At 52.1% G+C, this 12,258-nt stretch overlaps 2 protein-coding genes across 2 annotated transcripts; one reads left to right on the plus strand and one right to left on the minus strand.

The window, feature by feature from the left end:
- Window positions 1-976: 976 nt before the first annotated feature.
- On the minus strand, window positions 977-4,335 carry POX_b02651 (uncharacterized protein; the record flags this gene model as incomplete). The annotated part of the gene is made up of 3 exons (XM_050111563.1): window positions 977-3,849; window positions 3,996-4,139; window positions 4,263-4,335. 3 exons carry the CDS (start codon window positions 4,333-4,335, stop codon window positions 977-979), a joined length of 3,090 nt encoding a protein of 1,029 aa, XP_049971909.1.
- Window positions 4,336-8,212: 3,877 nt separating this feature from the next.
- Window positions 8,213-11,857, plus strand: POX_b02652 (uncharacterized protein; the record flags this gene model as incomplete). The annotated part of the gene is made up of 1 exon (XM_050111564.1): window positions 8,213-11,857. One exon carries the CDS (start codon window positions 8,213-8,215, stop codon window positions 11,855-11,857), a length of 3,645 nt encoding a protein of 1,214 aa, XP_049971910.1.
- Window positions 11,858-12,258: the final 401 nt, after the last annotated feature.

Raw genomic sequence — 12,258 nt, forward strand, 5'->3', positions numbered from 1 at the left:
GATGGAGATTTATGCCTTCTAGTAGTCTATGAAATGGACAGCCCTGGTGCTGTGGTGCTGGACTGACTCCCAGAAAATTACCAATGGGATCAGAGAGATTTCCTAACCGACCACAGCAACAGCCTGATACAACTAGAAATGCCTTCAACAAGCATCAATGTCTAGATTTTCTTCTGTCGCAACATTGAACAGAGACGAGTGGCATTGCAATTCTCCGGTGAATGCACGAGAGGAAGCAATCCTTGGACATGCAAAGACATTCAACCTCGGCGACTGGATGTACTGGATCTCCGAGTTGGACCACGGGCAGATAGGTGCATGCATGGGCCTTGACCATGGCGAGTGGAAGCTACGTAATATTGCACTTCACAAAAGAAGTGGGAAAGGCCAGTACGTATGAAGAACGCGAGTTTTTTCCAGAAATAGCCACGGATATCACCAACAAAATTACCATTTGCTGATTTGTGATTGAATTTCGATAACCAGGTAGAGATAAGGTAGCTGAAATCCTGAAGATCGTCCCCCGATAGAATGGACGAGGAAAGTAACGACAGTTCTCACAAAGAGCGGGTAATCAACTCAACAGACAACTCACCCGAGACCACAAGATAATGAAGAGGCAAGAGGAGTCAGAGATCGAGGGGGTATATCACATCAAACGCCGTCAGAAAAAAAAAAGAAAAAGGGGAAGAAGGGGAAAATGAGATAGTGGAAAAAGGGAGTCCGGCCGTGAAACACGAGCAAAGGTGTTTAGGGGGCCATTCAGAGAAGAACAAAAAACAATTCAACAGCGAAGGGGAGCAGCACCAAAACCAAGGGTGGTATAAAAGAAGGAAAGGTGGAAGGACGAAGAATAAAAAAACAAGATAGCAACAGTCTTAAGCCGCTTGCGCAGGGTGTGGTTGCAGGGCGAGGGGGAAATTAAAAGTCCCTGCCCTTGTGCTGCAGAAAACAATATTATACGTGAATACAATTTTCACTTGGAATCATCTCCGACCAACACATCTGGAAGGAGAGGCGAGTTGCCAATGTTGATCTCACCAAGTTGGTTTGAGTCTGAAGGGGCCGTGGCGACCGGCTCCTCGCCCGAGTTCTGTTCGGCTTCGTCGGCCCGTGGAAGATCACTTGGCGCCGGAGTCACTTTGTTCAGATTAAGACCGTTAATCCGAAGGCCTTGATCCTCTTCACCTTGCGCAGGAGCTGGACTCGCTTGACTCAAGCCTGCTGGAGGATTCATCAGAGCCGGAGGACGCGCCTGCATCATGCGCGCCTGTTTGAGGCTGATAGTCTTTTGCTTGTTGCTGGTCTCCACTTTGCCGGATAAATCACGCTCGATGGTCGCCTTCATGAGCGCGGCCATCCAAAGCCGACCCTCCTGCACCGTGTCGACCTGGAAGTAGTGGGTAGTGGGCTTGGTGAATTGCACGGTGCGCGAATTACCCGACTTTGGGGGCACGAGCTTGAAGAAGAATGGCCCGCTGCTGTCTTTGGTGGCGAGAGCGGCATTCGACCCCTTCAAGCCTGCTCCATTATCAAGCGCATTGGCATTAGCCGGCATTGCCGTAGAACCAGTGACTGTCGCGTGCAAGGCAATGATGGGATCGTTGTCAGCACGGAGCACGCGATGGGCGGTGATGTCAATCAAGCCCCGCTCTTCTGTGTCTTTCTCGGAATAGTAATAAGAAAGACGACGACCACGAAGAACGAACAACCGAGGCTTCCAGGTCGTCATCAAATTGGAGGAGCGTTTCTTCATCCAGCCACTGTAGTCACAGCCATCGACCTGCTCTCGAGGGGACTTCTTCTCCAAGCCGCGAGTGTAAGCGCTGGTCTCCTTCTTTGTCTTCACCATACGCGCCCGAGGGACAGCTCCAGTACCCTCAGCGGCCTTTCCAGATTCGTCCGTACTGTGGCGCTCGGAGCTCTTGGACGTGCCAGATGGTGTGGTAGATCCGGTACGGCCAGTCATGGGGTCATAATCACGAGGCGACACAGGCGCCGAGTTGTCGCTGCCGCCTTTGCTGACAACCTCGGAGATGGCGCGGTTGCCGGCCGTTCGTCGCATCGTGGGCTCTGCCACGCCCGCTTTTGCCGACTGAGAAGTGGCGGTTGAGGAGCGAACAGAACTGTCTCCCACGTTCCCGCCAACGACACTCTTGCCCTCACCCTTGGAATCATTCTTGTTCCGGATCAAGGGACCGAAACTCGCAAAGAACCCAGGTTTGGGTTCTCGGGTCGACGACTGCGAATCATTACCGCTGCGTGACGACACTCGGGTACTCATACTTCTGAACCGACTCTTCGGCGGTGTTCCGTGGCTGGCCGAAGCGACCGGCGACGGTCGTGGAACCACGTCACGGACAGAATCAACACTGTTGACTCGAGACCGTCGATTCCCTGCGCCTGCATTGTTGAGGCGGCTCGGGTCATCGGCGAAGCTCGATTTGCGAGAGTGAGAGATGCTACCACCGGTGGACGTTCGCTTTTGTAAACGTCGAGACCGTCGTGAGTCCACTTCGGTTCCCGAAAAGTATCCTCTTTCGAGATCATCAACACGCCCGGGTGCATCCGCCTCTGGTTCCAACGCTTGCGGCCCACGGTACCCCGGCGCTGTCCCTACCGATGTTCCCGGACGAGCGGGCAGTGGTTGGGAGGCTCCGTTGTTGAGCGTCCAAGCCCTATCAAAGGACGGTTTTTTCTGATGACCACCACTCGCGGGACCTTCTGGCATGATACGGTTGGTTGCGTCGATGGACGAGTGACGCCGATTGTAGTCACGGATGGATGCGGCAGAAACCCTCCGGGGAGATTCGCTCGTGAATTGCGTGAACTGAGGCGCGTTGACAGTCATCGGAGAGGTCCCGGTACTTGCTAAGCGAGGATACTGCCCAGGCATGGTAGCGATCCGAGGTGCAAATCCAGGTCCAGATCGTTCAGAAACAGTCGGGATTCGAGGTAGGAAGGTGTTTGTCTGGCCGGCCCGCGACAGCGAGCGCTCCTCGGAGCGGGCAGGGCCAGCCGACCCTGCGTAGCTGGAGATGGAACCGCGTGTCGAATCGGTCTGCGGCGTGATGCCCTTGACCTCCTCTTGGAATGCCTTGATCTTGTGCCACGTTTTGAGCCGTTTTCCCATGACGCCGAGGTCGAAATGCTTCATGAAAATCGTATCCTGATCCATTTCCAAAAGCACGTCACCGGTGATTTCCTCTCGTTCAAAGATCTCACAATGACTCTGGTCGACATCAAGTTCCCGGAGATGCTTGGCGGTCTCGGAGGGGTTCCATCGGCGGACCTCTTCTAGGGTCAGTCGCGTATTCTCCTCCTCATCAGTCTCGTTCCCGTTGATGTAAGAGATGCGATGGCTGAGATGACTGCTATACTCGCTGGCGGAATCGTTCGCGGTCCTTGCATCCTGGGTTGACAGGCTGTGGCGAGGAGTGTTCATGTCCGTGATATGCTCATCGATGACACTCAGAGTCTCGTTCATCACGGGGCTTTCCTCGCCGGTGGCGTGGCTATCAATGGACCTTCGAAAAGCCTCTTGTATGTTTGCTGCGAGACTGCCCGGTCTTTGCACTGGAGATGATACCGAGCGTTGCTGTTGATGATACTGCTGAGGCGAACTCGTCATTTCGGTCGCAGTTCCTGGCCGCGACGCCTGAGGGGTGGATTGCTCGCTACTGATCGCACTGAAGGAGGTCTCAATCGGAGTGGATGGCTCCCGACTGAGCGCCTCTGGACTCTCCGACGCCGCTGGATGGGAGCCTAGGTCAGTCTGGATGTGCTCGAGGGAGCTGGGAAGTCGATAGCTTGCGGGAATCTCGTGAGGTTGCGCTTTTCGAGTAAAACCTGCATTTCAATGACTGTGTGAGCTTTCGCGTTGTTCGGCCCTCCACAGTGTTTTTCATCCTTTATTTTTTTTCCCACTGCGATTTTTTGTCCCATCTGTTCGGTGCTTTGGGAAATTTCAATCGGGTAACGACCGATGCGCATACCTGCAGGAAAAAGACCCTTTTGACCAGTCCCCGGATGCTCGCCTAGCCACCATCCATCCTGGAACTCTTCATCCATTTCCTCCAACAAAATGACATCGCCACGTTTCATGCGCAATTCGTCATCCCCGCGCGGGGTGTGTTCATCTGTAATGAATTAGACTCTCAGTGTCTACCAGGTCTCGCCAACACCCCCCGGAGCGGGGGGAAGGTGGTTGACACGACGGCGCATAGATGATGCCCGCGACATGCATGTTGGCTAGGACGTACGGAGGACCCAAAGATAATGACCGCGCTGGACATTGAGAGGCGGCGCCGGGGTGGCCGGCGCATTGGCAGCCATTCTTGGCCGACCCTCGATCGCACGATTCGGGAGGGTTCCAATCCTACGCGGAGGGGGGTGCCGAGGCCGAAGGAGCGGGTCAGTCGCGGTGATCAGGTCAATCGCTGGACATGGACTGAGGGGGAAGAGATGGACGAAAAATAGGTTGGCGCAGCCCTCTCGGGGAAGGAAAAGAGATCAGAAGAACGAGAAGAAGAGGTCGGGTCGGTCGGAGAACTTTGTATTGACCGAGATACCGCAGGAGGTACTATTCACTTGCGCGCGCGGGGGGAAGGGGAGGGAATGCCGCAGGGCACGAGGAATCTAGCGCCTAAAAGGCGAGCGAGAGCGAGATCAGGGCTCTGGTCCTTTTGGGTCCTTTTGGGTTCCTTCTGGTCTTGTCGTTAGCTCGCGGGGTCTTGGGAGAAGCTAACCAGAAATGTGGATCGGAAGCTTCCTTCTCCCGCCTGCAGAGATTCGCTGCAGAGGATGCGATGCGCCCACTGGGAAATTACACGCTGCACGGTGGCGTAGACGCAGTGGCCGTGGAGGGCACTCGGTCAGCGGGAAGGGAAAGAATGACCCCAAATCTCCAATCCGGCGAATTGGATTAAGAATCAGTGTGCAAAAAGGAACAGGTGGTGGAAGAAAGCCTTGTACAGGTCTTGGTGAGGTCGAAGTGGAAAGTGGCCGGAAACACTGCTCGAGATTGGGAAGATAATCAAGAAGAGAGAGATGGCGAATGACCGGGACTCGGGCGACGGACTGAAGGTCCTGGTCTCGAAGGTACCAAAACCTTGGGCCGAACTCCAGTGGACGATGTATAGGAGTCGTAATCATGTACTCTCTCTCTTTTTTCTTTTCCTTCGCAGTGAGGGCTAAGTAGACACCCGATTGAGTGCTGTAACTTCTGTGCACGAGGTCAAGGTTCTGATACAGAATCCTCCTTCCACCATGAGCAGATGGATCCAGAAAAGGAGGGTGTAAAAGAAAGTTGGCGGTGGAGGGAAAATAATCTCTTGACCGAAGACATCCTGGACTCGATCTAGTCTCTACCAGTTCCGTAAAGGGAAGCACACAGGAGAACTGCGGCATCGAAGTAACTTGGTAAGGTAGGACCTTCACTGGATCATTTTCCTGGCCGTCCAGTCTGATGAATCCCACCTTTGTTCAGCCAGTCAGGGCCTGTTCATAAATGAGCATTTCCGTTTCGTCCAAAGTCCTCCATAGTCCATTGATTCTTGCAGGACCGAAACAGGATCCAAGTGACGTGTGCGGCCGTCAAGACCGAAAGAGGGTGTGTTCTGGATGCGAAAGCCACAGTTCCACGGCCCGGGCCCACCAGCTGCATACCAAATGAGCACTTGAAGCCCGGCACTTGAGAAAGGACTGGTTCAAGGCACTGGGCTGGTTGGATTTCTAGTGGGTCATTTGAAATGATGAAGAAAATCAAAAAGCAATCAGAATGCAAATGCCTGGGTAAAAAAAAATCAAAAGGCAAAAAAAAAGGAATGGACTGCCTAAATGGGCAATGGGTCTACTTGGTCGCGAGATCCATCTCGCATACTCGGTGAAAAGTTCACAAAACATTTTTTGTGCTAAAAGAATTCCAGGTGTCATTGATTCTCCCACGAGATGCACTAGAGTTGTGGATTCAAAGAGGCAACAAGTGAATCAAGGTATTCCTTGATCTAGTGGACTCGGGCACGCGGGCGTTGACCTGTTGAGCGGAGCACCTAGGTTCACTGGAGAAAGTGAACTATTTTCCAGCACTGTGTCGTGTACACAATTACTGACCTAATTGAATTGTTGAGAAAGGCTGAATGAGGAAGCTCCCTAGCCATTCCATTGTGATGGCTGGTCTGCAGTCCCAACCCATCTGCCGGCACTATTGCTACATCGCAGCTTTTAGTGCTCATTGTATGCACTTGTGGTCAAAGATTGTCATGTCTCACACATGGAAGAACAAAAAAAATAAACAGCAGAAAGATCACTACAAGCTAGACCATCATCGTATCCAAATTTTGATCGAGAATCTTTCAGAGAGGTCATATCATCTAGAGAGAATTCCATGTACTGTAGATCGCTAGGTGTCTCAAGCAATCAGACCCACTTGGTGACAGACAGGGAGCAGTTCTATTTGACAGCATGTCCTACAGCATGCACCAAGCAAATCAGGACATGCTGAAAGGTATTCATCATCTGGTTGGGAAAGGTAGAATGTGAGCAAAGAGAAAAAAAAGTACATAGTCTGCACTCTGCGGCCTCTGGACGTGTGTAACAGGAACCCTACACGAAACCTTGTCCACACCTTGCGGAGAAGCTGGCAGAATCACTTCTATGTGAATCTGGATCGCTCAGGGTTCAATAAGATTTTACCCGCTCGCAGAGTTCTTTAAAAGCTTCACTCTTACTAACTGTACATACTAGGTGCGATTTTGATTCATCATGAGGTGAAATTCTACAACGAAGGGGGGACGATAAAGCAACCTGTTCGCAAGCACCGGTCCGAGCGTCGAAGCCTAGAAAGTCTGCCGATCAGTCGATAGCCTTCTTGAAGAGCGAGGCTCGGAGCCTCAGAAAGGCAGAGAAAGAAACCCTGGTGGAGGAGATCTGCAGAAGTTTCTTGGTCTTTAATTTTACACGATCACCTTGTTATGTGTTCTCTCCCACCTTGCACTTCCTTTCTACACATCTGGATCTTTTTCTGTTCGAGACTGGACCGACGGAGTCTGGAATGTGACGGGTGCCACGTTGCTCCAGTCACTCACCGTTTGCGTTAGTGTGTGATGAAACGAGAGACGCTATGCAAATTGAGTTTGATTGGCTGGCGGGCGCTATTGTGAAAGGGTATTAAAAGCACTGATTGAAAAGGGCTCTATATCTTGAAGAGCATAACAAGTATTCGATCCAATTAGAGATGTAGATTCTGCCTCGGTCCGTTCAAAATGGATTTGGTCCCGATCTAATAGGTCGAAGATGGTACTTGCGGAGGAAAGGAAGAAAGTCTTATTGTGGTAGGCAGCAGCTATGGCCATCGCCTATTCAATGGTCTACCTATGCGACGCACGACTGAATGATTTTCAGCAAAATTTGTCATCACTACTGGAACGAGGAATCTGGTTAGATTTTCAAGCTTCTCTCATCTAAGGCGCCTAGGTGAGCTTGGATGTAAAGCATCTCATCGGTCTAGCTTTGACTTGTTCCAACTGATTGCACATTTTTCTCATCTGATATAGGAAGCCTGTTGGGTGGTTTGCTTGTGTGACTGGAAACTGTCCTGTGTGTATGTGTGAGAAGTGAAGGACCATAGACAAACGTGCGGTCGCGACGTGGAATTAGTACATCGGATACCGATGACAGTGTTAGGTTGAGCGTGGACATTCAGTAATTCATCTTCAGATATGATTCTACTTCCTCGAGACTGAGACTAATTATATGGTGTATTGTCTCTTCTTCCATTGATATCTTCCACAAATAAGATTGATCGGTGTATCAGAAGCGTGACATACCCTTGCTACTCAGGTCAGACTGGGGGACATACAATAGTTGACTTACTGGAGGTGGATGAGAGTGCTTCGTCCAGTGTGTATCTGACAAACTGTCGGGACGACACTGCAATCCTAGACTGACCAGGTGAGCAGCAAACTCAGCAGGACATCCATCGTCTGGTGCAAAACAGATTCAAAAAAAGAGAATGACAATTGATTGCATTGTCAACAGAGCCGACCAGGGGGCCGGAGCATGGGGTTGGTCATCCGTCGCCAGGGTTCTTCAGTCCTTTGTTCGCCTGTTCGAGCTGAAGTGAGCCCCCGTTTAGCGCTGAGAGAGAGTGTGTCACCAGTCCTCCTTGTCTTTCTCTCTCGGACTGGCCACGGACGATGATCTGGTGTCCACCATGAGATCACCCGGTACTTCACGGTCGCAACGTGCTTCTCACTTTCTTGAGGAGTCGAACTCCACCGCGAGCTTGTTTCTGGGCAGCGTCCAGAAGGATTGGATGACCTCGGTGGGGGAGAGACCGTATCCACTACGCGAGCCACGAGCGGCGGACAAGTCCGCATCAAAAGCAACAAAATCTCATCATGGACGTAGTGCTTCCGAAATCTCGCAAGAGGCTTCCCACCTGGGCTCGACAGAGATTTCCCTCCCGTCGCCAGTGACACCCGGTACAGAGCTTTCATCTGCAGCCTCGTCTCAACCATTGCCTTCATTGAGCATTGCCAGCAAGCTTACAGCCTCGACGGCGTTTGCGCTTCCGTCGCCAGTTCCTAGTCCTGGATCTCATCTAACGCCTGCTTCTCCTCGACTTTCCCCCCCATTACCACCACCACTTCCTCCTCCTCTCTCCTCGACCGCGGCCTCGATCGCGATCGTCGCTACCAGCCCAACTGCGACCAGCCAGGCATCAGCGGTGACAGCAACGGCAGCTCTCGAGACACGTGCTCCAACACCGCCACGACGTGATGAGGCGGATACTGGCCTCGCTCAATCAACTCTGAGTCACCAGGCTCGTTGCTCCGTGCACATTTCCAAGGGTATCTCTACGGGAAGCTCGTCGGAGACACAGACACGAGTGGCGAGCTCACAACCGAATCCCGTCCGGCTTGGCAATTGCGCTCCTCCAGAACAGTCCAGTCAACCTGTCGATGGCCAGCCCGATCCATCGCCCCAAAACCTACGCTGCTTCCAATTCAGCCCATCGACGGTGCCGCTCTCGACCTCAACGGCGGAGGAAAGTCATGCGAACGAGTCGCAGTTACACCAGGTCACACCAGAAGGGCTGCCGCAGTCCCTCAAGATGACACTACCCGTGGCAGGCACTTGGACTTTGTGGAGTCAGAACGCAGAACAGCTGATCAAACACGCAAATACTCTTCGCTCCGGTATTGGAGGCCCCCGGGCGGCGCTCCTACTTAAGGCTTGCTCGAAGCGCGACATTGTCTACATCGTGCTTCATCAGCTGTTCTGTGAGGTTTATAGGGACCCTCCGGGATTCTTCGCCAGATTTCCGGCCCTCGGCAATGAGCATTGTGTATCGGGGATGCATAAACTAGCGGATCTGCTGGCGGACAACTCGGCATTGCCCAGAGCGCTGGTTGACGCATTTTGCGATTATCCTTGGGCGATAGGAAAAACCGTTCAAGCCTCATGGTTCCCTGCTGTCTTTGAAATGGTTCGGGATTGTCTCATGAAACTAGCGGATCGCTTGACAGTCGACGCCATTCGCCATTTCTACGAACGTGGCTATCCCCCACTCGTGATGGAGTTAACGCAACAGTACTGTGCAAAGTCTCCAGTCTTGTGCGAAGTGATCTTCCTATCTACATGTCGGCGTCTATATGAGCACTGGAAAATAGACCTTCTTGAGCGTATATATCACAAAAATCAGTTCCTGGTTGATCGCAATGCCCCAGAAAAGGCTATTGCCGCTTTAATCGAGGACTATCGCGCAGTCCCCATGAAGCACGGGCTGTGCGCAGCCCCGGGCGAGTCTCAACTCTCATCCAGTCACAATCTGAACCGGGTAGCACGTCAAACTGGAGGAGCGACCAAATCACGGGGGGATGATGCGCAATTCAACCAGCCCGGTTCCTCTACTGCTCCAAGCCCTACACAACGTCAAAATGAGGCTGCGGCGCAAAGACCAGGGTCGGTCTCCCAGTCTTATATGCCTAGTTCATCCACTGCTTCGAGCTCTACTTTACCATTGAATGGCCAACAAGTGCCCGCCAACTTGTCGCCGCTTGTTCAACCCCCCCTCTTGCCTTCTCAAGAGGCAGATGCTCTCTTTTCACGTCATATTTGGGACGCGAGAGATCTCCCGATATCGGCCCAGGAAGCGAGGCAGACCAGGCCAGCGATTCGTGACGGATTTCAAACTCTGGCGGCAATGTCGCCGCCGGTGAACGCGAGGCACAGACAGGGAGCTGATCCTAATATTTCAAACAGACCAACCCACATGGTCGCATTAACAGCGGCACCTCACGTGGCAGGCTCAGCCCTGACAAGTGATTCCCATGCCCAACCGTCACCTTCACAGTCGCAAAACGTCCAGACAGTGCCAGGATGGCATAATTATTTCAGCCGACCTCAACAACCACAACCTTCGCAGTATGTCCAGTATCTCCAGAACCAACAATTCCGATCTTCTCAGTCAACAACACCCGGTACCACCACGGCTCGACCGGCGGCCGATCGAAATTCCACACAAACTTCCTTGATGAGTCGGTCAAGCCATCCAAGAAACAGCCAATTTCCCTCCATACGACCGGTCCCAGTCTCTTCACCCAGGGTACAGATGTCTCAAAGCCAGCCTGTCCAATCTCGATCGGCGGGTATATCACCTTTGCTTCCTCCTGAAGGCTACAGAGCCCCTCTGACAGTGCAGCCGCAGCCTATGCGACTGGGGATACACCAGGCCGATTTGCGTGATCCGGTGAAACAGCTTGTCAAAAAGACACCTGATGGGGTAGAAGATATCCACTTGTACCAATATCTCGGCGAATTCCTGATACGTCCAACAGGAGTTGACCCGGAGGTGTTCAGTTACCGATGGAAGGTTTCCATTTCAGCAAGTGATTACCAGCGTATCTCGCGTCCTGTTCAGAGAGAAAACGGGCAACGATCTCTGCAAGTATACCAGTCGGGCAGTAGAATATATCGGTTGCGGATCATTTCTGTGCCCAACTCACAAACTCAAAGTATCGAAACGATTTGGTCCACAGCAAGCACTACCTGGCCCAGTGTGATGTACATTTTCGTCAACCAAAACGAGATGTACGTGCGGCGCAAGGTGCACAATGGTAAGGACCTCCCTTTGGACATCAGCGCGCATCTTCGTGAAGGCGAGAACGAGGTCAACCTTCATTTTCTTCTGGGCCCGGGCGAGTGTAGATCCACACACTACGAAGCAGCCGTTGAAATCATGGAGATTTGCGAGTATGACGAGATTCTCGCACAAATCCGTCGCCGCCCAGCATGTGAAACCCGTGCCGACATCACAAAACGCCTCAGCTCCCGTATCGATGACGACGAGCTGGCGATCGTGACTGACAGCCTTACCGTCCCTCTCATTGACCCTTTCATGGCTCAAGTGTTCAAGGTTCCCGTGCGTTCTGTCAACTGTACGCATATCGAATGCTTCGACTTGGAAGCCTTCGTCACCACCCGCAAGTCCAATTCCGGCAGTCAACCTCTGAATGACAACTGGCTTTGTCCAGTGTGTAAAGCAGACGCCCGTCCACAATTACTCGTCATTGATGAGTTTTTTGTCGATGTTCGAGAAGCACTGGAGCGAGGCGGGTTGATAGATAATGCCCAATCGATTCAGGTCGGTGCCAATGGAACATGGACGGTCAAGTCCGTGAGTGATGAATTGGCATCTCCAATCCCATCTCAAAGCCAACTTCCCCAATCAACATCATCTGCAAAACGCAAGGTGGATAAAATGACCGGCAACCAGGAGCAAAGCCAACGCGCTAAACAAGCTAGCCCTGCGAAAGGCCCGTTCCAGAGTCCAAGTATCATTGAGCTTGATTAATATCACATTCCCCCGCCCCCAATCTGTATTTCTAGCTTTCAGTCGCAGAGTATTTCCCTGCTGCTAGCGTTTGGGGTTCTGGAGACCGGGGTATTGAGATTTTCATATTCGGCGCCTCGTTCTTCAACCATGTCTTCTTCGACTTCGCAATGGTGTCCTGATTAAGTCGTTTCCTGTGCCATTTCTCAAAAATCTATACCCCAATATTTATTCTTGCTGTTTGTTTTCCCTCTCATTTGGTGTTTGGATTAGCCAAAAAAAAAAATAGCATCAAGTGCAAGGGTCACATGGGCTTTTCTGAGATGTGAGACTCTAACATCCTACTCCATGACTGAGGTATTGCCTGGTTCATCCCACCGGCGTTCATATCTTACTTATTTCCACCTAAACAGGTTGTCCCG

The sequence above is a fragment of the Penicillium oxalicum genome, chromosome II (assembly GCF_001723175.1).
Source record: "Penicillium oxalicum strain HP7-1 chromosome II, whole genome shotgun sequence".
Classification (NCBI taxonomy): domain Eukaryota; kingdom Fungi; phylum Ascomycota; class Eurotiomycetes; order Eurotiales; family Aspergillaceae; genus Penicillium; species Penicillium oxalicum.